Source organism: Hippoglossus hippoglossus, chromosome 6, assembly GCF_009819705.1.
Source record: "Hippoglossus hippoglossus isolate fHipHip1 chromosome 6, fHipHip1.pri, whole genome shotgun sequence".
In the NCBI taxonomy this organism is placed as follows: Eukaryota; Metazoa; Chordata; class Actinopteri; order Pleuronectiformes; family Pleuronectidae; genus Hippoglossus; species Hippoglossus hippoglossus.
The window spans coordinates 16,336,940-16,364,936 of NC_047156.1; the positions used below are offsets into that span (position 1 = coordinate 16,336,940).

General features: G+C 40.8%; 5 protein-coding genes across 13 annotated transcripts in view; 4 read left to right on the top strand and 1 right to left on the bottom strand.

Moving 5' to 3' along the window:
• Positions 1–5,446, top strand: LOC117762879 (enhancer of mRNA-decapping protein 3-like). Its single transcript, XM_034587576.1, has 7 exons — positions 1–153; positions 407–572; positions 706–932; positions 1,478–1,816; positions 1,913–2,066; positions 2,369–2,586; positions 2,703–5,446. Exons 2-7 carry the CDS (start codon positions 409–411, stop codon positions 3,035–3,037), a joined length of 1,437 nt encoding a protein of 478 aa, XP_034443467.1. The 5' UTR covers positions 1–153; positions 407–408; the 3' UTR covers positions 3,038–5,446.
• adal (adenosine deaminase-like) lies at positions 628–24,852 on the top strand. 2 transcript variants are annotated; one of them, XM_034587587.1, is made up of 11 exons: positions 628–643; positions 21,609–21,674; positions 21,811–21,941; positions 22,141–22,201; positions 22,285–22,372; positions 22,626–22,707; positions 22,794–22,920; positions 23,193–23,273; positions 23,363–23,501; positions 23,583–23,683; positions 24,338–24,852. In XM_034587587.1, the coding sequence occupies exons 2-11, from the start codon at positions 21,630–21,632 to the stop codon at positions 24,527–24,529; spliced, it is 1,047 nt and encodes a 348-aa protein (XP_034443478.1). In that variant the 5' UTR covers positions 628–643; positions 21,609–21,629; the 3' UTR covers positions 24,530–24,852. The 2 variants fall into 2 exon arrangements, with proteins under 2 accessions (XP_034443478.1, XP_034443477.1); XM_034587586.1 differs by lacking the exon at positions 628–643 and having other exon boundaries at positions 21,507–21,674.
• LOC117762881 (tyrosine-protein kinase CSK-like) lies at positions 5,605–20,688 on the top strand. Of its 8 annotated transcripts, none has more exons than XM_034587577.1 (14): positions 5,605–6,027; positions 6,996–7,000; positions 13,877–13,961; positions 14,044–14,157; positions 14,274–14,386; positions 16,192–16,411; positions 17,453–17,546; positions 17,659–17,724; positions 18,046–18,145; positions 18,235–18,325; positions 18,430–18,503; positions 18,866–19,061; positions 19,178–19,264; positions 19,361–20,688. In XM_034587577.1, the coding sequence occupies exons 3-14, from the start codon at positions 13,947–13,949 to the stop codon at positions 19,544–19,546; spliced, it is 1,356 nt and encodes a 451-aa protein (XP_034443468.1). In that variant the 5' UTR covers positions 5,605–6,027; positions 6,996–7,000; positions 13,877–13,946; the 3' UTR covers positions 19,547–20,688. The 8 variants fall into 8 exon arrangements, with proteins under 8 accessions (XP_034443468.1, XP_034443472.1, XP_034443469.1 ...); XM_034587581.1 differs by having other exon boundaries at positions 13,877–13,955; XM_034587578.1 differs by lacking the exon at positions 6,996–7,000 and having other exon boundaries at positions 13,874–13,961.
• nat10 (N-acetyltransferase 10) overlaps positions 24,292–27,997 on the bottom strand; it is an 8,749-nt gene continuing 5,043 nt past the window's right edge. The window contains exons 18-29 of the mRNA XM_034587567.1: positions 27,849–27,923; positions 27,658–27,774; positions 27,401–27,534; positions 27,264–27,312; positions 26,668–26,764; positions 26,476–26,583; positions 26,220–26,392; positions 26,007–26,126; positions 25,817–25,915; positions 25,383–25,456; positions 25,200–25,280; positions 24,292–25,116 (exon numbers count right to left, since the gene is read on the bottom strand). Coding sequence (XP_034443458.1) covers positions 24,972–25,116; positions 25,200–25,280; positions 25,383–25,456; positions 25,817–25,915; positions 26,007–26,126; positions 26,220–26,392; positions 26,476–26,583; positions 26,668–26,764; positions 27,264–27,312; positions 27,401–27,534; positions 27,658–27,774; positions 27,849–27,923 — 1,272 coding nt within the window. The 3' untranslated portion in view covers positions 24,292–24,971. The remainder of the gene's footprint in view (positions 25,117–25,199; positions 25,281–25,382; positions 25,457–25,816; positions 25,916–26,006; positions 26,127–26,219; positions 26,393–26,475; positions 26,584–26,667; positions 26,765–27,263; positions 27,313–27,400; positions 27,535–27,657; positions 27,775–27,848; positions 27,924–27,997) is intronic.
• lmo2 (LIM domain only 2 (rhombotin-like 1)) overlaps positions 26,128–27,997 on the top strand; it is a 30,204-nt gene continuing 28,334 nt past the window's right edge. Inside the window, exon 1 of the mRNA XM_034587592.1 lies at positions 26,128–26,139. The gene's annotated coding sequence lies outside the window, so the exon portion shown is untranslated. The remainder of the gene's footprint in view (positions 26,140–27,997) is intronic.

Here is a 27,997-nt window from a genome sequence, read left to right on the forward strand (position 1 = left end):
GGTCATTCAGACGCTAGCAGCCGAGGGTGATAGCCACTCATGAATCTGAGAAGCTAACACTTTCAGAGAGCTACAATTTTCCTTCCAGCCCTTAACTTTACAATTCAGTCATCCTTGTTCCTGAAGAGTTTGCTTTGTGTTGATCCCTAAAAGGTAAAACACTTTCACCACGCATCTTTTATTAAATAGAGCGTTTGTGTGTCTAATTTGAACTGAATAGGCCGATGCTAACGCTAGTTAGATAGCACAACTATTAGCATAACTATTCGCTAAAATCTCGCACTTGAAGTCTCCGATGTTCCAGTCAGAAAGTTAGCGAAGTGATTTAAAAGTGAGGTTGATTTTACTACGAATCCGCTGTGACGAGTCCTATTGGATTAAACTGATTTTCTGTATCGTTGTGCAGACATGGCTGCGGATTGGTTGGGTAGTTTAGTGTCCATCAACTGCGGTCCAACACTGGGAGTGTATCAAGGAGAGGTAACATCTGTGGACCAGTCCAGCCAAACCATCTCCTTGAGACAACCGTTCCATAATGGAGTCAAGTGTCCTGTTCCCGAGGTCACATTCAGGTAAAGCACTGCAACAATCTAACCCCCCCCCCCCCCCCCCCCCCCCCCCCACACACACACACACACACACACTCTTTATGCACACTGATCTGATTCACAACTTCAGTTGATTCCTTCATTGTTTCCCCTGCAGTGCCATTGATATAAAAGAGCTGAAGATCTTAGACATCAGAAATGGCAGTGCCAGGACCAGCTCTTCTGCATCAGCAAAAGTAAACAATGCTCCGGTTGCAGTCCCAAAGGGAGACCCCAGGTCGGTGGAGAAGGTGAACTCTCCCCCGCAGTGCTCAAAAAGCCATGGAGAGCGTCACCTGGACATTCCTGGTCAGCCCAAAGGATTCCGTCGAAGACACAACTCCTGTAAGTGCAATTTTATACGATTATATCAGAATAAAACAAAAACAGTACAGTCGATTGCTCAGGTGTTAGAGATTAACTACGTCTTCACTCAGGGTTCCTACGGTCATGAAAAACCTGGAAAAGTCATGGAATTGTAAAATGTTTATTTCCAGGCCTGGAAAAGTGCTTGAAAAATATAAATCCCAAAAGTTTTGGAGAAGTCATGGACATTTTTTATATTCATATTTTCATGTCGTTCATTTATGCTGAGTTTTAAATAATTCATATGCTTTTAAAAGAAATGCGCTCAAAATATAAGCAGGCATACACTCTCATACTAACTGAAAAGTTCGATGGGGAAGCAGGCGGGATAATGCACTATGCCAGGGAAGTGTAGATTTAACCATGCTTGGCTACAAGTTTAAATACTAAATTTTGTCACTTTTTCATGAATACACCGAGATTTCACAAAATGTTTGGTCATGGAAATTTGGTTTAAAGTTATTGAAAAGTCGTGGAAATCCATTGGTCAAAATGTGTATGAACCCTGTTCACTGTCCCATCAGGGTCGGCCAGTAGTCGAGGGGTAAACCAAGTGACGCCGAAAAAGAATGGGGTGAAGAATGGTCAGATGAAGCACAGAGATGACGAGTGCTTTGGCGATGGCGTGGACGAAGAACTGGACACAGACTTTGATTTTGAAGGAAACCTGGCTCTTTTTGACAAAGCAGCCGTTTTCTCAGAGATCGATATAACAGAGCGTCGTAACGGTGCAAGGTCGCGTGGGACGCCACAAGACCAAGCCCCTTCGCGTTACCGTCATGATGAGAACATCCTGGAGGCCAAACCTGTTGTGTACAGACAAATAACTGTACCGCAGCCTGGGGCCAAAGAATATTGCACTGGTAGGTATTTGACAATCTTAAGAAACAAGTGGTAGAGAGGGGAAACGTTTTAAAGTGACTTAATTGTGTCCTATACTCTCTCCTATACCCGTACAGACTCTGGACTTGTTGTACCCAGCATATCCTACGAACTACACAAGCGTCTGTTGTCAGTTGCTGAGCGTTACGGTCTCTCACTGGAGCGTAGGCTTGAAATGACTGGAGTGTGCGCCAGTCAGATGGCACTTACATTGCTGGGTGGGCCCAACAGGTATGTGATGGTTTACACACTCGTTTCATAATGTCTTATATTTTAACATATAAGATGGAATAGTGGTATATTTGCAAATGATCAGAGAGTGTGTAGTGTTGCAAGCAGGGTCAAAGTTTGGAGAAAAAAAGCTATTTACTAAACATCAGAGATGTGGCTGTTGGTTATCTGGTGATATGGCGGCTCAAAGTATTCGATATGACATGCATAAAATTGCATTAATATTATTTGCTTTGGGTAATATGAGAGGGCAAAATTCAATAAATCAACTTATTAATTCTTGTGTTTTTTTTCCTTTTCAGATTCACTCCCAAAAATTTACACCAGCGTCCCACGGTGGCTCTGCTGTGTGGCCCTCATGTTCAGGGCGCTCAGGGCATCAGCTGTGGTCGTCACCTGGCCAATCATGAAGTGGAGGTCATCCTGTTCCTGCCCAATTTCGTCAAGATGCTTGACTCGGTCACCAGCGAGCTCACACTCTTTAACAGAACGGGGGGCAAACAGGTGTCAAGTATCAAAGGTGAGCATATTTTCATACTTGGACTTTCTGTCTTTGCCTCAATCAATGACCTTTTTTACATTTCCCATTGTAGTTGATTAAACAATAACCTGATATTTTCTCTCTCGTCTCCTCAGACCTTCCAGACACCCCAGTGGACCTAATTATTAACTGCCTGGACTGCCACGAGAACACGTTCCTAATGGATCAGCCTTGGTACAGAGCAGCTGCAGACTGGGCTAACCAGAATCGAGCGCCAGTGCTCAGCTTAGACCCCCCAGTGAGTGGACAGGGTCAGGCAGTTGAGGCCAAGTGGTCCCTCTCTCTTTGCCTCCCGCTTCCCCTGGGTGAGGGCGCCGGCCGGGTTTACCTGTGTGACATAGGTATTCCTCGCCAGGTGCTCCAGGAAGTTGGAATCAAGTACCACTCTCCGTTCGGGTGCAAATTTGTCATCCCCCTGCACTCTGCCTAACGAGACTAATGGTCAACATGACAGATTGAATCTTTCACCATCCTTGACCATTTGGGCTTGGTCGCCTTATATTTGAAAGTTTCAGCGGTAATTCAGTTCATCACTTAAGTTTCTAACTCCTCACTATGTGAAAGGGACTGTTCCGTCACAGTGAAGGACCATGGTTTGGTACCATTTAGGTCTTTAAGGAGTAAATACAAGAAGGGTGGCGAAAGAAAAGGCTTTCAAAGCTTTTTGAATAAATAGATGTCATGAAAAACGAGTGTCTATACAAATGTATTTACATACAAGATATTATGATGATGAAAAACCTACACAATGTTCAGTTTAAAATTTACTAGGACAATCCTAAAATGGTAAACTACTGAATGTCATTGAAACCTAATGTCATTCCAAAGCCATGTTGTGAATAAGATCATCCAATACATGCAAATGTCATGTTCTTACATTCATCTGGATGAGCCAACAGAAGGGACCATTGCTAATGTCTCAATACTTTGCAGTATTCAGTAAATGTTGTCAGATGTTTTTATTAGGATAGAGTTTTCATCCAGAACCTTCATCTGTGTGTTTTCACTGAACCAATGTTATATGGACCAGCTCCTGGAGAGAATCCAGATATCAGCAGTGTTGTTTGTCCATGGTAAACCGGGCTGTGGTGGTGAGGGCTCCGATAAAGATGACACAGCCTGAAAAACCTGAGCCATGAGGAAGAACTTTAATTTAATTGGTTAAACTTAAGGACCATACCAGTGTTTTTGAAAGTTTCAGGTCCTTAAATACAAATCGTGTATTTTGTTTCCCACTGAACATAATGTTGGATATAATTTTTTTTCGTTTTTTACTGTTCCATATAGATCTTGGTTTCTATTCATTTACTGTATGAAAATGATCATCCTCTTAAACTCCGTTATGTGAATTCTTCACAGTGAGCATTACGTCTGTTTGTGTCAATGTTATAGTATTGTTGTGTAGTAATGCAGTTCAAGCACATTTATTTGCTTAAGTTCGCACTGCATCACTCTCACAATAATTAATACAGACTTGATCAAAATGTAGATTACACAACGTAAGCATGTTTTAAGAGTTTGGGAAAAGATTCTCACATTGTACATAAATAAATAGAAGTCAATGATTGTTTGGAACAGTTGAAGAAACATCTTAATTTCTTTCTTTTTTAAACTGCATAATTCACAGCTGGTTGTGATGTAGAATGTAAAGATTTGTGATAAATGGGAAAAAAATACACTGGTACAATTCCCTCAGTTAAAAAAAAAGTGTTTTTAACCGTTCCGGTTAGAATGTGAAAGTTTTGTTGGCTGAGAATTTTTCTAAAGTACAGACACTCTGTGGGATTCAATGCATTTTCTTTGGTTGAGTAATCTCGATCTGAACTCAGAAAATTATCAACATGCACTGTCCTGCAAAGTCGTTTGCAAACATGTTTTTGACCGGGTCTTAGCCTGTCTATGTATCTGACTGTTACTGGTATTGACCATAAAACTAAAGTATAGACTATGAAGTACACAATTAACATGAGTGCAGAGCTGCTTTTGTTTTGCTGCCTTTTGAGGCCTCGACAGGTCGGAGGCCTCTGTGATGCCAGGTCTTTGTTACGACGAAGGTCAAACCCTTGTTGCTGGTTCTTTAACAAGACCAGAGCTCCATATCACTGAGGTCAGTGGAGTGTACAAAAGGCTGGTTTCAAATGCACACGGCTACAAGTCGCTCTGTTAGGTTCGTGGTGTTCGGTGTGCCATCACATTAGCTCATTAACATCTCAGGAGGATTTTTAAAAAAAGAAGCTTGTGTTGTATTTGTTGTGTTCTCTCTGTGCACACTCGTGTCTGCACTCAATCAGTGGAAATAACTGCCATGCACAAATTGTTCTGTCCTCTCTCCAACATTCCTGCAGCCTGATGTTATGTCACATCTGTCCGGACAAGTCTGGCTTGGGAAACATCAGCCTGAATGTACTTGAACTGTTTTCTGTCTCCTTTGGCCGCCAGGGGGCCACGCAACCACACGTTTAAGCCGCGGCGCTTCCTTATTATGTTGAATCTGATGTAATGGCAGCTTTAATTCTATTTCCTCAATGGATGGGGTTATCACCTAACATAATGTGAACAGTCAGAAGTCGTTGTTTGGATCTCGGTTTTCACAGAAAGAAGAAGTTATGTTTCCTGAAATTATTTTGGTTGTTTGAAATGATTTGACCTGCAGCGGATGTTTGGTCCGTGAAAACTCAAGTGTTCAGTTCAGCCGCGTTAATAAAGTGGTGAGATGTTTTATTTGTGTTTCCTGCCTGGATCGAAGTTCACCGTCAGAGTTGTTGGTGTGTGAACCCTGTGCGGTCCTCCTGTGTCACATCTGCAGACTGAAACTATAAATAAAAACAACCACAACTGACTTCTTCCTCTGTGTGTGTGTGTGTGTGTGGGACTGTAAACACTGATCATCAAATTCCTCAGTGACATGTTTTCAGTGATCGCCTCGTTTCAGCCGCAGGAGTTTGGTCTCCAACGCGCATGTGCAGAACCAAGGTGGGGCAACAAAAAAAAAAACTAAACGACTTGAATGTTTCTCACAGGGAAGAAGTGAAGTGAACCACCCTGAAGTTTGAATCGAGAGTAACCCACCGCCTGCTTCTTGACAGTGTTTTTTCAGATCCTCTTCACAGAAACTGTGATCGACTCTGCAGTTTGTAGAAAAGTGGTTTTCTCTATACATTCCCAGGTAGTTTCTTTAGAGTGATGTTGACAGGAGACGCGGCAGAAGTGTTTTTTTTGTATGACTGAGCAGCTCGCACACTGCTGAAGTTTCACCTGGGACACTTCACTTCCTCATCAGGACTTCATGTGTCCCCGCTCCTCGGTGTCACAGTTGTTGATCTCGTCAATGGGAGTTATTCTGCTGCAGCTGCTCAGATGAAAACAAACGTGTGTCTGGAGCTCGATCACCTGTTGTTGCCTTGAATCTGCAGACAGGTAAGACGTTTTATTTGGGGGTCAGGCCATCGCTTCTCATGCAGGGAAGCTGCCATATCACATGTACTTACACTAACCGCTCTAATGGAGTTGAATTCAGTTTATTATAAGACACTCGGTGTTGATCGTTTTAAGTGACTGGGACACGTTAACAAAATGCTTGTGTGTGCAGCTCCAAGTGCTTCACAGTAAAACGAAAAAATCCGCTTAAAGGGACACTGCACGCTTGAATGTGTTTATTGAGCTGTTAACTAAAGTATATGACTGTTCTTTAATGAAATATATTAATGCTTGATATCACGTTTTCACCAAATGTATTGAAAAATCTACATTTATGGGTTGAACATGACTCGCAACGCCACCTAGTGTTTCAAACTGTCTTGGCTCTTGCAGGAACTTTGATTATGAACAGTCAACCATTTGTGACGACGCAACATCCTGACTTTTATATAATTGAAGAGGTTAACACTCATCAAAGGTCAACGGCCTCCTGCCACCAGTGACCGCTCATGAGTGTGAATCTGGAGAGCAGCGTCATTTTCTGCTCCTTCAAACTGTGGCCACTTCCTGTGGTCTTGCTGGGATGCAGTAGCTGCATCATGCAGTTCTCCACATTGCTCTGTCTCAACATGATAGATAACAGTATCAATACAGATCATGGTATTCTGCTGAGGAATCAAGATGTTGAGCATCTATCAGAACTGTCACAGAGCCCGTTGACAGTTACTTTGAGCTGGTAGTGGTCTTCTCAAGCTGCAACAATAGAAATGTGTGACTTTCAGAGGGTTATTTACTGTGGCTGAGAGACCTCACACATGCAAATAGGAAAAAACCCTTGCAAATTGCGAAAACATCTTTGTGAAGTCATTGAAGTCAGCTACTCGTCAGTGGTGATGGAACTTCACAAAGCATTGAACTACAGCCAGGTTAACCGCTTTTGTGGGTCCCCTGGAAACATTTTTCGCAATTTGCATGTGTTGTGACTTTTTGCAGCACATGTGTCATCAAGTTGATGAATTTTCTTTCTTAATTTGCACGTATTTTTTCTATTTGCATGTGTTTTCTTAATTTGCAGTGCATTGCGCTCTCTCGGCCACTGTAGTTATTATTATTAAATGGTAATGCCTATCCCATCCCATCATTTGGTCTGTCATTGTCTAGAAACGATTAATCAAAAATCGGAAAAGCCACCAGTGCACTTAAAGTCTAATGCCAAAGAGAAATCAAAGTGCAGTGGAAGCAGCAGTTGTCATAGAGAGGAACTGAGGACCTCTCGATGAAGCCCCTCATGCTGCGACAGGAATTCCCTCAAAGGTCAGCAACTTTCCAACAAATAAACGACTGGTGCTGGCTTCTGAGCCCTTTGCACTGACGATTCTTTTTGTAGAGTTTGAGAGAACTGTAAAGAAGGATGAAGCTGGTGAAACAAGATGAAGAGAGCACATGAAACCACAGCAAAGCGACGCTGTCACAGTGTAATGTGTCATGCATGGCCGCATTAGTGGAGCAGCATTGCACTGCATAGTGTGCAAAGCTCCCCAGCAAGGAAGTGACTGTCCATGGTTGAGACGTGGCTGCTTTCCTCTGCACGGTGTTTTGATTCTGATATCTTCCCTTGGTTGAATCATCAGTTACACAAGTTTTAAGAGCCTCATTGTGTCGTCTGAACTTTTGACAACTTGCAACTAAACGTTGATTTTTCTCTGCTCTTAAAACAACTTTGTTCTGTGAGTGTTATGTTCAATTATGATAAGCAGGCTGTAATTTTAGACTGTAGGCCAAACTGTCTGTCATTAAAGTGATATGAAGATGGCTTGGGTCGGCTGTGGCTCAGGAGATAGAGCAGGTCGTCCTCTAACCAGAAGGTTGGCGGTTCAATTCCTGTCTTTACCCATTCCGTGTGTAAGATGCTGCACCCCAAATTGCCCCTGACGGCTGTAAAGTCAGTGTGTGAATAATGTGTGATAGAGAAAAGTGCTGCACCTCGAAGTACCGTATAAATGTGTGTGTGAGTGGGTGGATGGCAAAACTGTAATGTAGCGCTTTGGGCATCAAGACCAGAAAAGCGCTATTACCATTTGTACTGCAGGGTCTACACCTAGATTTGCACTTCCTGTCTCAGAGAACACAGTATAGTGTCAGTGAGCTGAGCTGCTGCACTATAATCCAGCTGTTGCCCGGGAGGCCGAGTTGATTTCCTCCTCTGAGGAAAACATCTGTGGACTATCAGGACCAGCAACTGTTAGCATGAGCTCCCTCTGCACGTCGCTCCTTTCCTTTTGTGCACCTGCCAGTTAAAAAGTCAGCGGATCATGAGCGAAAGTCCTTGTGTCCTTCACTCTTCACTTGGCCACCCTGCACGTTATAACAGTGATGACAACAGAGCATCAAAGCAGCTGCAGAGCATCCTGAGGCCGGAGGGTCACCACAGCCCCCTGCCACATGTAGAGGAGGAATATACACATTGCTTTAATAACACAAACCTCATTGTGACACATACTACTGGATATCCACCTATGGAAGAAGTATTCAAATCCTTTCCATGAGTATAGAAGTATAGGAATACACAATCAAAAGTACCGCAGTATGATTAAATTATCAAAAGTAAAAGTCATTGTTTAATAAAAGAAAGGTCCCAGTGACTGATGTATTATATATACATGATATGATTCTTAATACTTATTCATCCCTATGTAACATTTTGCTGTTTCCATAGTGAGGGGAAGCTATAGTTTCATGTTTCCCAACCTACGGGTCTGTCAGTCAGAAGTCATGAGATCATCAAGACAAGTTTATTAGTGTAGTACATTTCAAAAACAAGGCAATTTTAAGTGCTTTACATAAAATATAAAATGCTTCATGACAAATTGTAAATTAAGAAAAAAAGTTACATACAGAATAAAAGAAAAATAAAAGGATGAAAGTAGCATTGCAGAAATTATTAATAATTAGCTTTAATAAAAGGCCGTGGTAAATAGGGGAGTCTTCAGCATTGATTGAAAAAACTAAGAGTTACAGCATTTCTCTTATGAGAGTATGAACAAAAAGATACAGATACACAAATCTGTATCGTTTCCGTTATCTATTTCTCCTATCTTATTTTTTTTGTCAAATGTTATATATATTTTTTTTAATTCTCCCTCTATTTGCACTGAACAGTTATTTCAATGAAAACATCTGAGAAGAGAGAAATAATAAAGAATTGAAGTAATGGCTGTTTATTGGAACTGCTAATAAATCATAGACAACTGAAATGTGATCGGGAGCATCAGATAGACTCAATAAAAAAAGATTAATTAATAATTTGTAGCAAGGCATTTCCTTTGAAAATATTCTTGTGTTTTTTAATATTAAATTATGATCAGAAACGTAACTACAATCTAAAGCCAAGTGGTGAAAAAGTACATTATTACTAGAGTCGAGGTATAAAGATGTATAGAATGGAAATACTCAAGTAAAGTTATTATACCAAAATTATACATGCATACATACACTACTAGACTAATTGTACCTTCATATAACTCTTTGAAAGTTGCTTTCTTTCTCCAAAGGAACATTTAAATCTGAGTGACACATTTACAAATCCTTCCACAGCCCGTCTGCTCCTCCTCACTTCACTGTATCACAGCTACTAAACCTATAGTATAATTATCATTTTGACCTCAGATTGTTTCTGCAGATAGACGAGGGAGTGGCACATTTACACAGGGCCAGAGAAGATATTCCTACATACCTGTCCTGTCTTGCTTGGTGCAGTCAGGCTCGCGCTGATGTCGACAGTTCACACTGTTGCTGATTTGCATGAGACGAACGTTGCTCGACCGGTCGGGTTCGAAGAAAACAGATTGTTAGGGGATGACAAGAATATTACAACAAACATTGATATTCACTTCAAACAAAGAGATAGTGTTTTTTGAAGCGATGTGACACCTCTGTATTTTAGTTACCCGTTGAAGCTCTTCTCTGACTCCATTCAGGTTTAGTCTGTCACTTAGTTTCCTGTTTCAGTGAATAATGTCATGCATCAGTTCTTCTGTACACAATACAACAATACATCCACATCGGCTGTATGAATTACAATGCTGTTGTTGGGCATGATGCAGCTTAACTGTATTCAGTGAATTCACATGATAATAACATTACCAATAGACACACGTCGATTGTACTTAAAGAGTAAATTATGAAGAGTGCATTCCTCCTCCAAGGCCTCTTTATTACCATATTACATAAACATGTAATTGGATCAGATACATAAACCATGTAAACAGAACTTTCTACAAGCTGTTGAAATTATGCACAGGTAAAGTATCCACTCTCTGATATAGTTGAAAGGAATTCGATCATACAGAAACTGAATAAAGATAAAAAAATATTTATTTTAATTCATAAAATCCAAATAATGTCATTTGTTATAAAAGGCAGCCTGAAGTAAAATAAAATGACCTATCTTTTATATTGACAAATATCTATGGATTATTCATGTGCATTGAATATACCATCAAACTAACTGTACAACAAACCCATGATTAAAACACTATATGGCCAATAATAATAAACCATAATAATCCATTATTAAACAATACACTTGATAAAAAGGAGCAAATAACCCATGATTAAAATACATTATTAGAATCATAAAAACATTTCACCTGTTCATAGATATTCGCACTTTACACATCTCTGATTTCTTTCAATAAAATATTTTTTCTAAAAAAAAAAAAAACACCCCATCTCTAATGTAAAGAAAGTGAAAAAAATAAATCTTGGTTCTGCCTCTGGATCCAGATCTGCACCGAAATCGAATTTGTTCCTCCGTGACGTAGACTGCATCCTTCCACCAAGTTTCCTGGTAATCCGGCGTCCAGTAGTTTTTGTAAAATGATGCTTATTAACAAACCATAACCTTCTTGGTGGAGCTAACAATTCTAATTTCCATCGCTGCCCTTTAAGCCTCTGACTGGACAGTCCGATGATGATACTGATGATTTTTCAGTGAGACAGGAGTCATTAGGAGCCCAGGGGTCAGTAGAAACTCGACTGCCGCACAATGACAGCATTGTGTGCCTCCTGAAAAGAGCGTGCTGTGGTCCCATGTCGAGCTCTTTGGAAATGGCAATGTGACTCCATGACAGTCGCAGTTCTGTCTTGTTCAGTCAGCTGCTGGTGGCCTGCTGCTGTGATGCATTCACTGTCCCGCAAGAGATGAATTTTAAAGTGGCGTTGTGTGTCAGCATTGGTCCAGTCGATCCATTCCTTCCTTGGTGAGATCACTCTGCTCCTTCACCAAGGACATTTCCTGCTCCAAATTAAAACATATGGAGTTTGATCAAATTGTTTTTATGTTTTCAGATAGCATGGCTGTATGGATGTTTGGGCTTTTGGTCGATGCCTTTGGTCAGGGATCACCAGAGTTATTACAGCTCATCCTCTGTCCCCATGAACATCTGTACAAAACTTCATGATAATCGGTCTGATAGTTGTTTTAATATTTCTGGTTGGGCCAAAGTGCTGTCCAACGGAGAAGCCGATGTTAGCATCCGTAACGCCACATCACTACCACGGCTAAAGTATTTTTCTGATTTTATATTTCAAATTTCAATTTCAATTTGTTGTGTCTTACAGGTCAGTCTTGAAACAAACATTTATACAAAATTATTTGAGGAGAGAAATTAACTTTGGTTCGGTCATGGACATTTTAAACCTGTTACCAGAGGCCTCTCATAAAAATGGCAAATGTTTAAATGTGTCACAAATACAAAATCCTTTTTAAAGAGTTTTGTTTTGTTTACAGTGAATGTTACAGGCTCGCAATGATTAGGTCTGTGGACTATACTTTAGTTTTTCTTGTGGTGACCAATTAATACCCACCGTGATATCACCCACTGGTTTGTGAACTGTGTTTCGAGGCCCAGAGTTTAGCTTCTTGTCAAGCGCCCTCTTAATTTTGTGAAACCAGAAGTGAGCCATATTTGGAGGAGTGGGGGGTGGAGCCTGACTTGAGAGCTCGAGGACACTGCACGCCCACTTTCACCCGCGACCTGCACCCATTGGACAGTACAAGCTATCAATCACACAGTATCCATGCCCCAATGCATTCTGTGCTGTATCATCTACTTTACTCTAAATGGGACCATCATTTGCAAACTGAACATGATGCTGTATTGAAGAAGACTTGAAACAAGCGATTGAGACTATGAACTCTGTACAAAAATGTTTACTGACATTATAAATCTAGTGAAAATAGTATAATTTCCTCAAAGACTTCTAGATAGGTTTAAGAGATGCAGCAGCATTGTGGGTTTTTGGGGGGGTTGACGGTTGTGAGAAATGTTTCGACACAGTTTTTTCCCTCGAAACAGAAACACAGCTGCAGATCTCCGTAGGGGCGGACGTCCGCCACATCCCCATTATAATCAGCCACGACCGTCCTCTCAGGGACACATGTTGTTATAGTTTCTTGTGTGGTGTCTTTGAAGAGGCAGGTTCCTTTATTCAAACGTGTGAGAGAAGAAGGAAGTGTTTTGGCAGTGATATCAGCAGAACATCCCCACCCTAATATGGGATATTGCTCTCACACAGGAAGCCAATTGCGTAGCATGTTGGAGGATGTGACCTCATGCACAGTGACACATGGGTTAAAGCCAGGATTTTCCCTGACCTTTGAGATTTGCCGCCTTTGCATGGGAACTGATACAGGAAGAGGGGAGCTGGGGTTTTTTTGGCGGGAGCGTTGGCTTGAGCACTACTTTATCCAAAGGTCATAATGTTATTATGACGCCTCTGCTCTTATTTGTATCATGGGAACTCTGCCCTGGGTTGCAATCACAGTGGCTGCTTTATTACTGTAAAGAAACACTGGGCTGGGTGAGTCCCTCGGGCCTGGTCAGATCTCACCACAAGTTTATATTCCAGCTCTGAGTAGAGCTATGTTGATTCATGCATGGCCTAGAGAGCACAGCTTAGAACACTCAGGTCAAAATGGACAGGGTTTCCATATGAAACACAAAGTAGATCACAATTTGGGAAGATTATAGCATTATGCTATAGTATATTTCAACCAGGAGAGACTTCGATTCAACATTTTAACAACATTTATTGACATGTGCAAAGAGGAAGTGATGTGAATGTTACAGGTCTTTGGGCGTTTTAGACCCCTATGTGATGTCATCAGGATTAGATGGGGGGGAGGGGTGAAGCAGAACGTAGTACAGGAATTCCCCCCGGGGGCTAGACACTGTTGGTGTGTGAGGATCCAGATAAGGTGATGATGAGACTTGAAGAGATTGGGGTGGAGGTGGGTTATGCGTGTCACTGAATGACGGCTGACTGCGGAAGAGAGGAGAGGGGATTTAAAGTTTGACAGCAGCCGCATGAGTGGCTCGAAGAGACTGTGGCAGAATCTGATTGGCCGTTTAGAAACGCCCACAGAGAGAGTGAGAGATTTGAGAACTTACGCTGAGCTTCATCTCTGTCTTTTTGAATTTGTATCATTGCTCAATCTCCTCACTGGAATCCGCTCTTGTAAATCGTCTTGCTTTGCGTCATGGAAACATTCTTGCCCAGTTGTGAAAGTGTGATTTAAAAAAAGAAGACCTGTTACTTCTGCTTTCTGGTAGCAAGCTATTTTTACTGACACTGTCTAAACTTACACTATATTCTGTCGTGTTCTGATAATAGCTGATATATTTGCAGTGACTTACTCTACTGCAAAACCCAAAATTAAAGGCCTTCCTTAATATATTTTAATAATAATAATATAATAATATAAATATATATTAATATATTTGCGTTAAAGCTTTGAAGCAGCTTCATCTTACTCTAGATTTAAAGGGAATTTTGTTTTGTTTATCAGGTGTGTGTTTACCAGCTCTGATGGTAGCAGCTAGAAAACCTCACCTGTGAGAGGATCCAACCCCCTCATCATGACAGAGGTACAGGTAAGACAGGGATGTGTAACAATACATACACAAACCAAATGTGATCTGATTGCTACTTATTGATCGACCCATGTCCCCATAGACTCCTTGGCCGCAGGGCACAGAGTGTGTGGCCAGGTACAGCTTTAAAGGCACATCAGAGCACGACCTGCCCTTCAACAAAGGAGACTTGTTGAGCATCATTGTCGTCACGAAGGTAAGGTTTCAAATCCCACACAAAGTATGTGAACTTGACAATGCATTTTCTCTAATTAGGACAAGACACTGAATGACTTAAATGCTATGTTACTTACTCTACATTTTGCGTTTCAGGATCCAAACTGGTACAAAGCCAAAAACTCAGCAGGTCGTGAGGGAACAATCCCAGCCAACTATGTTCAGAAAAGGGAAGGTGTCAAATCTGGGGGCAAGCTGAGTCTCATGCCGTGAGTACACAGATGATTGTGACATTTTGCATCTGATATAATCTTTTGTTTTCAAAGCAGACAGGTTATGGTTTGTATAGATATGTGAAATTCTGCCACCCCCTTTGTGTGGTGTCTGCAGCAACGGCTAAAATAGCTCCACTTTCCCCTCTGCCTATGGCTGCGTGGTCGGATGAAGGCAGATGGCCTATTCGTCGCGGCAGTGACGCCGTAGTTATGTGAACAGAGACCACAGTTGAGTCGGGCCGTGTTGTAATTGCGGTGCACGTGTGTGTCCGTCTCCAGCTCAGCTTTCGCTCGAATTCGGCATGATTTCCTGTTGAGAGTTCTCTTTCTCAGATTTAAAAAACTCCTTGTTTGTTCATATGTCATACGTCTGTATTCATTTGTGGATATGAGTGTACGTATAACAGATTTACTTACTGTGCACTTGATCATAAAATTAAGCCAAACCTGCCCAATCCAACAAAGAGTGACATGAAACATGAAGACAATGAAATGTAAAAAATATGGCCTGTAAGATTATATAGCAGTCGTACTTGAGCTTCACTTAATCTACCCAGCATTGACCTTAAATCATTATTTACTATGTGTATGCATATTCATAGACACACAACCTCTCATGTCATCACAATTTTACAAGTTAACTGAAAAATAATGTGAAGTGTGTATCATGGGTCTAAGTTCACCAAAGTTAAAGTAAATGTTTCATACGTCTTACACAGATTGTAAGTGAATGGGAGGTGAAGATTCGCCACTGCGACATTCGCGTGTGTGACTGTGCCCTATTGCCGAAGTATGTTTCGACATTTGCGTAATGTAGACTTATATCGTTTAGTCTGACACCCCCCCTAACAAAGCCGGTAAAAAGAGGGAATAGGCAAACATTTCCTTAACGTGCATAAAGTGGTTGACCAATCAAAACAGAGTGGGCTAGCTGGCCTATCAGAGCAGCCTGAGCTTTAATGAGAAGGTGGGCCTTAAAGAAACCGGCGCTAAATCGAAGAGTTTCAGACAGAGGCTGAAGCGAGGAGCTGCAGCAATGGACAGTCTGAGGAAAGTGATGTGTTTTCTGAACGTTACAGCATGTAAACATTTTCCAGTTACAACCCAAAACAAAAATATGAACCTGAATATGAATATTTAAAATAACAGACACAAGTCTAGGAACATCAGTTGACCTTCTCATATAAAATGCAGCTCAGGCCTCTGAGTGGAGGCGGTATTGTGTCTATTAAATAAGAGAACTGAAAACTGAGAAGGAAGCTGTTTCTATTTCAGTGGGAAAAAAAGTTGTCTCAGCTCCCAAAAGATTTTCTGTGTAATATTTAACTGTGACTTTCTCATGGAGCCAGATGCAAATTAATTTATTGAACAATCTGTGACTGTGTCAGTAATACAACTGATCACAGTGGTTATGTAAAATACTTTAATCTCTATCTCTCAATAACCATATTCATACTTTTTCCTTGAGGACCCATTTATGGTAAATAATATGATCATGAAATACATTAAACAAGGAAAGATGGAAATTTCTTATAGGGTAATGGAAAATAATTGTTGACGCAGACCCACAATGGACACCAGGAGTATTTGCTTATCGCAGGAATTCAGCGCTGTTGCTGCTTTTACACAGTGATTAGGTCTGAACGCAGTCAGTGTCATCCCTTGCAATGCCTCGTCAATGCATTGTCAAAAGGCTTATGATAAATCTATGTGATAAGCTTAGTTTTGGCGATGGACTTTATTATTTTATTATTTTTATTTCGATTGTTATTTTCTTGTGTGTAACCTCTGGCTCTCAGGTGGTTTCATGGGAAGATAACACGGAATCAGGCGGAGGAGCTGCTTGTCCCTCCTGAAACAGGCCTGTACTTGGTGAGAGAGAGCACCAACTTCCCCGGGGACTACACCCTGTGTGTGAGCTGCGACGGCAAGGTGGAGCACTACCGCATCATCTACCACAACGGCAAGTTATCTATCGACGAGGAGGAGTATTTTGAGAACCTCATGCAGCTGGTTGAGGTGAGACATGAAATGAGGCTTTGTTTTACATGCAAAAACGAGGCTTTTCTGTTGTTTGCTCTGGAGCTATATCAAGCGTTACTCTACTGTACGAGTGATGCACTTTCCTGTTCCCCCGTCATTGTACTGCCGCCTAGACCACATACAGTTCCTGGAACATATAATGAACAGGAAGTGTCAAAGAGGAAGAGCCAACAGTATGCTGAGGTTCAGAGTTCTAACCTCGGAAAGAACTGAGACATTTGACTTGAAAATGACTCATATTGCTTTGTGAAACTCTTTTTGAACAGCTGCATGCTTTAAACTCTAAAGAGTCAAATACATGTGTAAGTTCAGTTTGACCTTTTTAAAGCCAAACCTTTGCTGTCAGTTGTACAGGCAGCCCTCTATTGGTCATAGTGAAGCACTGCTCACTGAGTTTTGTTGGTCCTACACTGTAATGGTGTTTCTTTTGTCATGTGCATTTTTATTGAAGCTCTGTTAGTGTTCAACCAGTTGGTGCAGTTGTATGCTTCAGTTTTACATAAGAATGTAGATAGAAGCTAAAGAAGCAGAAATTCTAAAGTAAGTGTGTTAAATAGAATGAATGGAGAAAATTTAGAATTAGAGTCTCACGGTCGTATGCCTCTGTTAAAAGTGTTTATGCACAACATTATTTTGTCACAGTGAAGTTGACCGTTGACTGTTTGGATATAAAATGTCATTACTTTATTTTATCCTTCATTTTATTGTCTGAAAAGTTGTTATAATTATTTAATGCATTACTTCTTGATTTTAAGTTTTGTGACTTCAGAGTGACCTTGATATTCGACCTTTGACCCAGACAATCTAATCCGTTAATCGTTAAGGCCAAATAAAAGTATGTTTGGATGGAGAGGAGAAGTTGGAGAACTTTGCAAGTTATTACAATTGTGGTTCTGGTGTTTCCTTTGATTATATAAGGCCATGACCAGGTGACACTCTCCTGGTCAATGTTATAGTTTCCACTTTATATTCATTTTGCTCCTGGTTAGTTTTAAATTTGTCTTTATTTGTCTCCAGCACTACACCAAAGATGCTGACGGCCTGTGCACCAAACTCATCAAGCCAAAGGTGGAGGAGGGGACGGTTGCTGCTCAGGATGAATTTTCCAGGGGTGAGGCTCAGTTTCTTCCCACTGTGACATTTCAGCCTTTTTGACCATGAGAAGCATGTATGGGCCTGTTATGTCTGAGCTGCTGGTTGTTTTCTCTTTGACTGACCAACAGGCGGCTGGTCAATGAACAGGAACGAACTCCAACTACAGCAGGTTATTGGAAAAGGAGAGTTCGGAGGCAAGTTCACGTTCAAACCTTTATTTATTTATTTTTACACTGCGACATAGAAGTGACCCAGTTTTATATTATTTCTTACATGTGGCAGAAATCACAAACATACTATTAACTTGTACTAATGCATTTTCAGAGCCTCGGATTGGTAATTTGGCGATGGTTAGAGGGTGAATAAAGATTTAACAGTAGCTGCTGTGAACATTTCAACATTACATGTATTTTTTTCTGCCATGTTTGCATCTGTCCCTCAGCTCAGGGTCTGATAAATGCAGTTTCCCTGTTTGTTCACCCACACAACATTGTCATTGTTTGTGATTGTTCCAGATGTCATGGTGGGAGACTACAGAGGGGCAAAAGTAGCTGTGAAGTGCATCAAAAATGATGCTACAGCACAGGCCTTTATTGCTGAGGCTTCTGTCATGACGTAAGGATCATTGAATAATTTATATATTTTTAACAACAGGAATAAATGATAATATAATAACAGGTCCACATGCTCTTCTCCTCTCTCAGACAACTACGGCACGATAACCTGGTGCAGCTGCTTGGAGTCATCGTAGAGGAGAATGGGAGTCTCTTCATAGTAACTGAGTATATGGCAAAGGTAGGTGGTCGACTGTCTGATCATTTATATTATAATATATTTATATTATTTAACATCCGGATCAAAGTAATGAACATGCAAACTTTTTTAAATTTTAATTTCAGGGCTGTTTGGTTGACTACTTACGTTCCAGAGGACGGACAGTACTCGGTGGAGATGCCCTCCTTAATTTTACACTGTGAGTATTTCTACAATTGTCCTCTACTGTTATAATGTGTTAAAGGTAGACTGTGCAGTTTTGTCCCACTAGTGGCACTGTGGAGCACTGGTTTGATGAGCAGGTTGCAGATATGTTTGTATTTTAGTTGCAAAAACCATTAACATACTAATTTGAGAATGTCACATAAACATGCAGAGCAATCTCTTACATTAAATTTAGAGCCTGCAACTAGCTACTGCTTTGTGTATTATCATTTTGTCATATTAAGATCTTAATGTGTTGGTGTCCAAAAATGTCTGAAAATGTGTTGAGTCCAGCATTGATAGTATAAAAGGAAACCTCCTCCCGGTTTTTAACTTCTCTCCTCTGCTCCTGTACAGAGACGTCTCTGAAGCCATGGCGTACCTGGAGACAAATAACTTCGTCCACCGAGACTTAGCGGCTCGAAACGTTCTCGTGTCCGAAGACAACATCGCTAAAGTCAGTGACTTTGGTTTGACCAAGGAGGCCTCCTCCACTCAGGATACTGCAAAGTTGCCTGTGAAGTGGACGTCCCCAGAGGCCCTCAGAGAAAAGGTATCAGTGATATTTAGAAGGACTGCTGAACATGTAGTGTGTCGTGGGCTTTGCCATATGTTACCACTACACAGTGAAAGAAACTCTGACGTTTGTGTTTTTATCGTAATTGGTAGAAATTTTCCACCAAATCAGACGTTTGGAGCTTCGGTGTTTTGCTCTGGGAGATTTACTCTTTTGGTCGAGTACCTTACCCAAGAATTGTGAGTATCAATACTTTTTTTTTGAGACATACAGAAAGTTTCAATCAGTTTCTGCTTTCAGTGAAACACATTCTGAATATCTGCTGTTTTCTGCAGCCATTAAAAGAAGTAGTGCCTCGAGTGGAGAAAGGATATACAATGGACTGTCCAGACGGCTGCCCTGAAGTCGTGTACAACATCATGAAAATGTGCTGGAACCTGGACCCTGCTGCTCGACCAAGCTTCCAGATGCTGAAGGAGAGGCTACAACACATCAGCAAAGGGATGGGAAAAAAACTGTGAGAGATCCGACAGAGGAGAAACAAAAAGTGACTTTGATCCTCTTTCATTCTGACGACTTGGACCATGACCGGGGATGAAAAAACTGATCTCATGGACTGTTTTATATGTCAACAACAAATACGTTCGTCTTTGACTGTTAATTACGAATATGAAATGTAGGTTTCATAGTGTCTCAGGTTCGTCAAACAGCAGTGACTCTGAGTTACTGCCTCATTTGCTCTCGCCTTCTAGTGCTCTGTTATCAAGAGTGAATGATTAACTGCCATATCGACAAGTGCTGCCTTAAAGTCTCTTGACCTACTTTTTATTTTATTTTTTTCAGTTGATATTCTTGGTCATATTTGGCATCAGTTCATTTCATGAACTTGTGAACATCATCATCAAGTTGACCGAGTCCACGGTATGAGTCCAAAGAGGAAAGATGCCTCAAAATGCAATTACTTGCTGTATTAATATTTTTTTCTTTACAGTTTCCAGGTACATCTTTTTTGCATGAACTGGTGAATGTTAAATTGTATTTCTTTGTGGTTAAGGTCATCTTTTTTTGTATTCTCCCACAAGGGGACATTTGTTGTGCAGCAAGAGTTTGCAAAGAGACCAAAAAAGCACAGGGGCAACATCCACATTCACAATATAAACATATTTCAGAAAGTACTACTTACAAATCTGCAAGATAAATACCAATTGAAAATCAGAACGATTTTTTCAAGGGAAACGAGCAAACTGCTAATCGCTGTTGAGCATATTAATAGCACTTGGGATGAAAGAAACATGAAGTCGTCTTGTCCTCTGAACAGACGCCCTGTAACGGCGGCCTGAGGGAAAAGTTCAAACTCCCTCTTGAGAGGATGATGACAACAGTCCAATAAGCCCTCCAATATTTTTATTTTGCCTATTTTTGAATCTCTCTGTACATCAAAGAAAGAAGCACAAGTTCGAAATGTCAATTTTACTACTGATAAAACAAAATCATTCAGCTCAGTCATGTCATCATTCCCATGTAAATATATATAACAGAGAACAAATCATTGACTCGTTGGATTCAACCAAACTATCTGGAGTTTGTATGTATTGAGAAAAAGACAATGTTAATACAGTTAATGTGTTGCCATTTTCAACAATAAAAATTATTTTGAAAATCATTCTGCGGTTTTTAATATACTTTTTTGTGAAAGTTGTCAAATCTAAAGAATTTGCTATTTAATATTTCAGTGTAGTTTAAACGCTGTGTTTAGTGTACTCTGTAATATCACTTAAATAATCGACTTGCTGAACCATAACAATTTTTCATTTACATTTTACTCCTCTACATGTTTCTGTATTTAAGGAAAATTTAGTTATTTATTTTGGTAAAGATTTTTGAAACTAAACGTATTATCTGATAAAATAAGCTTAATTATTATAAAATACTGAAGTAGCATATAAAGTAATTTGCTGCCCATTGCTCAGCTACATTTGAATGCTGCATCATTACTATTAATGCAGTTTATCCAGTTTATGCAATGTAACTTTCCTAAATGATGGATAATGAGTCAAAAAGTTGTTCTTTATAATGATCTATGAAGAATTAGTAAATTGGTTACTAGCCAATAACAGAGCCACCTCTGTCGAAATGATTAATTGACCAGTAATAGAGACATTAAATACACGTGATAAAACTATTAAGTTAAAATGTGCCATCCCAAATTGAGTAATTACCACAGTTGATTGCGGAAATTAAGTTCAATGAAGGCAACAGCGCCATCAAGTGATGAAGCTAGAAAATTGATTAAAAGACAATGGCTGAATAATGATCCATTTTCATTAAACAAGCAACAAACAATAGTTTTTGTTTGTGAATTAACTTCTGTCAACACGTGAAATAAAGAAATGAAGAAAGAAAGGTTTTAGAACCGCAGAAGTAGCGGAACCTTGAATCAACCACGAAGCGCGGGGGCTCATTTCTTTGTTGCACTCGGCGGTGTAACAGAGAAATGTCCACTGAAAACAAAGGCGGTTTGTCAGCGTTATGTGACAGAAGCAGCTCACACACACGCACACACACGCACCGTCCCGTCCCGTCCCGTCCCTGCTGTTCTTTGTGATGGAAACTGAGGCTGATGTCTTCTACCGGCAGCTTCCTAAAGTGGTGAGTCGCTAGATACAAGCGGAATGTCTCAGAAAGTAAAGAAAGTTAACTTGGTCTTTTATAAAGAGTCACTACACGAGGTTAGTGGTTTTGGTAGCTACTTGCTAACGTCAGCGTTTGAACTGTCCCCCCCCAGGAGCTTCACGCTCACCTCAACGGGTCCGTGAGCTCTCACACCATCGAGAAGCTCATCAAGACCAAACCTCATCTGAACATCGAACACACCATGACAGCCATCGGCAAAGGACAGAGGAGGACTCTGGACGAGTGAGTGTAACTTTAATACGAGAGCCAGCATCAAACTGGTGTAAATGACGATTCATTCATTTCATACGCGTAACACTGTTGAAGAGTCCAGCCGATGATAAGTCGATAGTCGCCTCTTTGGGCTAAATGACACACACAGACATTATTGGACTGATGAGAGGTGTGAGACATTCAAACAACATGGCGCACGTGTCCGCAGGTGTTTTCAGGTCTTCAAGGTCATCCATCAGCTGGTGGACACAGAGGAGGACATCCTCATGGTGAGGACCTGCCCCTCCCCCCTACCTATAAAAATATTAATATTTTCATCTTTATCAGCAACTAAATTGACTTTTCTCTCCAGGTGGCCACAGATGTGATCCGGGAGTTTGCAGCTGATTCTGTCAAATACCTGGAGCTCAGAAGTACACCGAGAGAGGAGAAAAACACAGGTAACGATGCCTCACAAAAAAAAAAAAGGCTTAAAGGTTAAAGGCTTCTCAGGTGAAGGGATTTCTTATGTTACATAACAGTAAACTGAATATTTTTGGATGTTACATTTTGTTTGTGCAAAACAAGACACCTGAGTGAATCATGTTGGGCTGTGGGAAATCAAATGGCATATTGATGTAACAATAATCAGGACAATGATAATTAACGATAACTGTAAGTTGCAACTTATAAGTTCATTATCTCCTTTCCCAGGATTGACAAAAAAGGGATATATTGAAACTGTCCTCAGAGCCATTCAGCTGTGTAAAAATGAGGGACTGGACATTGATGTCAGGTAGGTGTCTCTGCATTACTGCATAATGTTTGACTATGATGCTTCAACAACTTGTTTGATGCTAAACTTGCTCATTTATCTCAAAGGTTTCTCGTGGCGATTGATCGCAGGAATGGGCCCCAGGTTGCCATGGAGACAGTGGAGCTGGCTGAGGAGTTCATGCTTTCTTCTGATGGTTTGGTTGTGGGAATCGACCTGAGTGGTGATCCAACGGTCAGTCGACCAGTTTGAATAAGTGGCTCACAAAGATTTTTGAAAATGTATTCTATTTTATATTATGTCAAACAGGAAGTGCCTAGTGTATAACATTATTTCATAAAGTAAAATAAAGTAGCCGCATTTAATGTTAACATGACATGTATTTTATTGTATTAAGGCTAGTAGTCTCCAACATTGAATGGATCTGTATTTTTCGGTTGTTGCTTATTTCTGGTGGAGGGCAGATCAGGGCTTTTTTGCTGGATTGTGTCAATTTTTGTTCTCAGGTAGGCGATGGAAAAACTTTCCTTCCAGCTCTAGAGAGGGCCAAGAACTGTGGACTGAAGCTGTCACTGCACCTCTCAGAAGTACGATAATAACAATCTTCTTGCCATTTGTCTTTAAGTGACATTATCTGCAACTGCAGTGACATTGCAACAAAAACAATATCCTCTAGGTGGCGTCCCAGCTGGAGGAGTCAGATTTGCTGTTGAATCTTCCTCCGGACAGGATCGGTCACGGCACCTTCTTGCATCCTGAAGTGGGTGGATCTCAAAGCCTGGTTGACAAAGTGCTTAAGAACAACATTCCACTGGGTGAGACTGAGTTGGAGATGAAATGATTGTTCAGTGGATTGTGCGGTACGCTAACTGTGTTTCTGATCTCCCCTCTTGTAGAGCTGTGCCTGACCTCAAATATTAAAGGACAAACTGTGCCATTTTATTCCAAACATCATTTTAAATACTGGTACCAGCTGGGGCATCCAAGTGTGATTTGTGTAAGTTTCATCCCTCTATACACATCTGTGACACTCTTTGGAAAGTGTGAAATTAACCAAACTTCTCTTCGTCATCAGCATTTGTTATCCTAATACAAATATTAACAAAACATTTGTCAATACAGTAAAAAAATTCTAAAAAATTACAAATCAGGACTGAAAAATATTGAGGTCAAATCTTGAGTCTCATTCAGATAATGTTTTGATAAAAACCTGAATAAGACACTTGTGTAAACAGCATTTTCTCCTCACCTTAACCTGAATTCTGACCATGGTCCAATTATGTAGACATGTTATTCACAATCTAAATTCCTATTGGAGTTTTCACAGCAGTTTGTTATAACCACAGTTACCAACTGTTTGACGACACTTGCTCTGGGTTTGAGTGTAAACAAGTAGGACGTAATGTTGTCATGAGTCATTATCAGAAGATGCTTTGAAATATGTATGGGATATTCTATTAGCATTTCACATAAACACATTATTGAAATAATGTCTTATTCAGAATAAGGTCAATAATAGTTAGAATATTGTTGTTCTTGTAAATGTAATCAGTGTTTGCTTTGTAAAAAAGAATCTATAAAGAAATGACGATGCCTGAAAGGAAAAACTAATTTCACCACAAGTCATTTTTTATTCTTTGTCACATTACAGACTGATGACAAGGGGGTCTTCTGTACAGACTTGTCTCAGGAGTATCAGTTGGCAGCTTCCACGTTCGGCCTGAGCCGTGAAGCCGTGTGGAAGCTCTCCCAGCAGGCCATCGATTGTATCTTCGCACCAGAGACGGTGAAACAGCAGCTCAAACAGAAGTGGACTATTTTAAAGCCTCAAGTGTTCCAGTGACCTGCTCAGTGGAGCCGAAGACAATCTATATACCTCAGGTTTCAGTTTAAAAGAAACAAACATTTTCATTAACTTTTTACAAGATTTTGTAGAAATCATGACATTAGAAGTGATTTTTTAAAACTACGGTTAACAAATGTTTAAAATAGGTGAAAGTAAACAATATTTATTTAGTACAAGTGTGAAGTGTGTTCTTTTGTCTTTTCTGTTGTTGAACGCAACAAAAAATTAAAGCAACAGACTTGTGATGACATAATGTGAATGGATGAGCCGAAGTCAAAGAAAGTCACGGATATATAAAACAATAAAAAAATGAATATCCAGTCTTTCTGATGCTCTTCGATATCTGCAAGTCCATCCCAGAAACCCAATGTTCTCTAAATTCAAGCTCATGTTGCTCCGTGCCCACACACAGTCCCGGGAATGCAGCACAGTTTTACCATCAAGCCTTCTTTCCAAATTTACCATGTTTATCCTTGTTCTTCTTGAACTTGCCGTGTGGCATTTCCTTCTTTTTCACTTTCCCGTTCCCCATTCCTCCATTGCTCGCTGTCACATTTCCCCCATCCAACTTCCTCTTCTTGTCACTGTTGAGGATAAGACACCATCACAAACATGTTTCTACAACAAGCACACAGTATTTCCCCGAGGTCCTTGAGTGTCACTTCACCTCTTTATGCTGACAATAGCCGTTTTCCCTGCTTTCTTCAACACCTGGTCCCACTCCTCATCATCTCCACGGATCTTGTACCTGTAAATACAAACAGATTAGTGAAGCTTCCGTGAATGTCGCCCTGATTCAAAAATGCTGAGACAAAGAATGAGCAAAGCCGCCCTCCAACTTTGTACTCACTGTTCTAAGTCCATTTCCTTCACTTTCTCCATATCCTGCTTGTGTTGCTCCTCAAACTCCTTAGCTGCTTCATTCTGGTAAGAGAAGAAAAAAAACAATACATTTAGTATCTTTCAAACAAACACTATCTTAGTTGTAGGGCTGCAGTGGAATATTGAAACTCATCTGTTAATGTATCGAGTGTTTGGTCTATAAAATATCGGAACATTTCTGATTTTACCAATCAACAGTTCAAAACACAAGTATATTAAAGTTAATATTTTATAAAACAGAGAGATTGGAATATTTTTACACCTGAGAGGCTGAAACCAGCCCATTTGACACAGACCGTATATAAAGATGGATGATGCGTCTCAACTTCCTCCAAGTGCAAAATATACACTTTGACACTTATTCCTTCACTAATCACATCTATGAGTGAGACCCCCACATACCAGATCATCATTCAGACTTCTGACAGTTGGCTCCATGGTAACGTCTTTAGTTGCCACCATCTCTGCTTCAATCGCTTTCTCCTGGATGCTGGTGAAGGCCTGGGACGGAAAAGAAACAAACACTTTCATAGTAGGTTGTTTTAATACTCCTACTTTTCCAGTACAACTTCCATCTTACATGTCGACTCACTTGTACAAATTTGCGGATGAGGCGGTTGAAGAGACCCATGAGCTGCGAGCTTGGCAGTTCAATCTCCTTTTCTAGCTTGTCCACTGTCTTGTGTTGCAACCCTATACCCAGCAGTAACGCCTGGAGGAGAGCGGTCATCAGTCAATCAACATCTACAGGAAACTTATTGTGGTCACAGCAAAGGGAAAACTAGTTTCTAACTAGGCTACTTACACACTGTGCTGCTGAGATGGAGATGTTGCCAAGCTGCTTAAGGAAGAACATGCGTGACACCACTGGGATCAGGTCCATGATGAGGTGGTAGTCCACCATGCTCCGAGAATACAACTCCAGACGTTTGAGGTCGTAGGGGCTAAAATGTGAGTCCAGCTCGGAGCGGCTGAGAGCTGTGGGGAACAAGAGAAGAGTCAGATCAGGACCGTGAGAGGTGCTGAGGAAATCTGATGTGCTGAGGTGGAAGGCTCTTAACTGCTCGTCTCCTCCTTGGCCTTCTTGTTCTGCAGGATGCTGAGTGCCAGGCTCGGGTTGAAGCTGCTGAACTGGTAGGAGAGGAGGGACAGGAAGCGCCGACGGAAATCTGAAGATAGCAAAACCTGTTCAGGACGACTGTGACACGTTTAAAAACAAACCAGATCTGCTGAGGTGGTGCAGGAGAGTTCACCTTTCCAGAAGGCAGCCAGCCACTGACTCTGCTCTGGAGCTTCATCTGTGTTCAGCTCCTTCAGCATCACACACGAGTGTTCTCCTGTCAGGTCATTCTAGAGACAATCACACAACCATTACACCATGTGACAAGAACAGGGGTTCAACAAATCACAGTCCAGACCATTTTTTAGATCAGCAAAAACTAAATTTAGGAAAATATAGCTTTGCTGTCTATTTATTAAAGAACTATTATGACAACACTCCAGGTGTTAAATGTTTAAATTACGTCTTAAACAAACATATTTTATATTTACTGAAATGCAATATGAACAACAAACAAAAATAGACTTTGTTGTGGTATTCAGTGTTTCCAAGTAATTATCTAATCTGCCATGTTTTAATTTGAGGATTCAAATTTATGCCATTATAACCATATAAAGTCACAGCGACAGTAAAACAGCGTTTTACACCAATAAAATGTTGTAGTTCACATGCGTTCAGAGTCAATCCACACAGATTATGGATCAACCGTGATCTGCTCCACCTCAACACAACAGCACAGTGCCCAGAAACATATACGAATATTAAAACAAGACATGTTTTCATACTTACAGGAGTTTGTCGCAGGTAGACTGGAGTAAAACCTGCTTTCTTCCAGAACCTGTCGGGTTGCACGAAAAGGTTTTGACATTTCTAAATCTCCAGCAATATTAACACCCATCCCCCAGCTCCATACTTAGGGCACTCACTTCAGCAGCTGTGTGGTAAGACCATAGGAAACTCCTAAATAGTCGAGTCTCTCTGCTCTCCTCTCACTCAGCTTGAGCAGCAGAGGCGGCAGCTCCTTCCGCGGCGTGACGACCTCCTCCAGGAGACTGACGGCCTGCACAGAGGAGTTTGTGTCACAGATGTGTGCGATTTAATCTGCCTCGTCTAATCTGTAAACTGCACTTTTACACTTCATGTGGGGAATTAATGCATCTCAGATGTCTCTCGTTGTTATTACCTCACTGCTGACAGAGGTGATCTCATTGGGGTTCGAGTTTGTGCTCTCATCCATGGTGGGAAACTTGCCCTCATAGTACATCTGCAGCAGTTGGAGAGCTCTGGAGCCGTAACCCATCTGTTACACAGGTGGAGATCAAGTTACACACATGAAGGGTCACTTAAAATACTCATTAATAGCTGAAGTCTTACCCCCTGATAGTCTGGATTGACAGCGATTCGCACGACTCTGGCTCCAGAGAGGCTGCCGAACTCTGGGTCTTGGAACTATAAAAAAAAGAGCAACTGTTCATGTTCGCGCTGAGGAAATGAGATGTAATGATTTTCATAAAGCTTTTGTG

Bases quoted from the DNA above. Each gene is read 5' to 3' on its own strand.
- LOC117762879 (XM_034587576.1), top strand. From the start codon at position 409: ATGGCTGCGGATTGGTTGGGTAGTTTAGTGTCCATCAACTGCGGTCCA. The intron at 933-1,477 runs GTAAGTGCAATT...CTGTCCCATCAG, and splicing joins CCGTCGAAGACACAACTCCT to GGTCGGCCAGTAGTCGAGGG. The intron at 2,067-2,368 runs GTATGTGATGGT...TTTCCTTTTCAG, and splicing joins TTGCTGGGTGGGCCCAACAG to ATTCACTCCCAAAAATTTAC.
- LOC117762881 (XM_034587577.1), top strand. The intron at 14,387-16,191 runs GTGAGTACACAG...TCTGGCTCTCAG, and splicing joins GGCAAGCTGAGTCTCATGCC to GTGGTTTCATGGGAAGATAA. The intron at 19,265-19,360 runs GTGAGTATCAAT...TGTTTTCTGCAG, and splicing joins GAGTACCTTACCCAAGAATT to CCATTAAAAGAAGTAGTGCC.
- adal (XM_034587587.1), top strand. From the start codon at position 21,630: ATGGAAACTGAGGCTGATGTCTTCTACCGGCAGCTTCCTAAAGTG. The intron at 22,921-23,192 runs GTCAGTCGACCA...TTTTGTTCTCAG, and splicing joins ACCTGAGTGGTGATCCAACG to GTAGGCGATGGAAAAACTTT. The intron at 23,274-23,362 runs GTACGATAATAA...AATATCCTCTAG, and splicing joins TGTCACTGCACCTCTCAGAA to GTGGCGTCCCAGCTGGAGGA.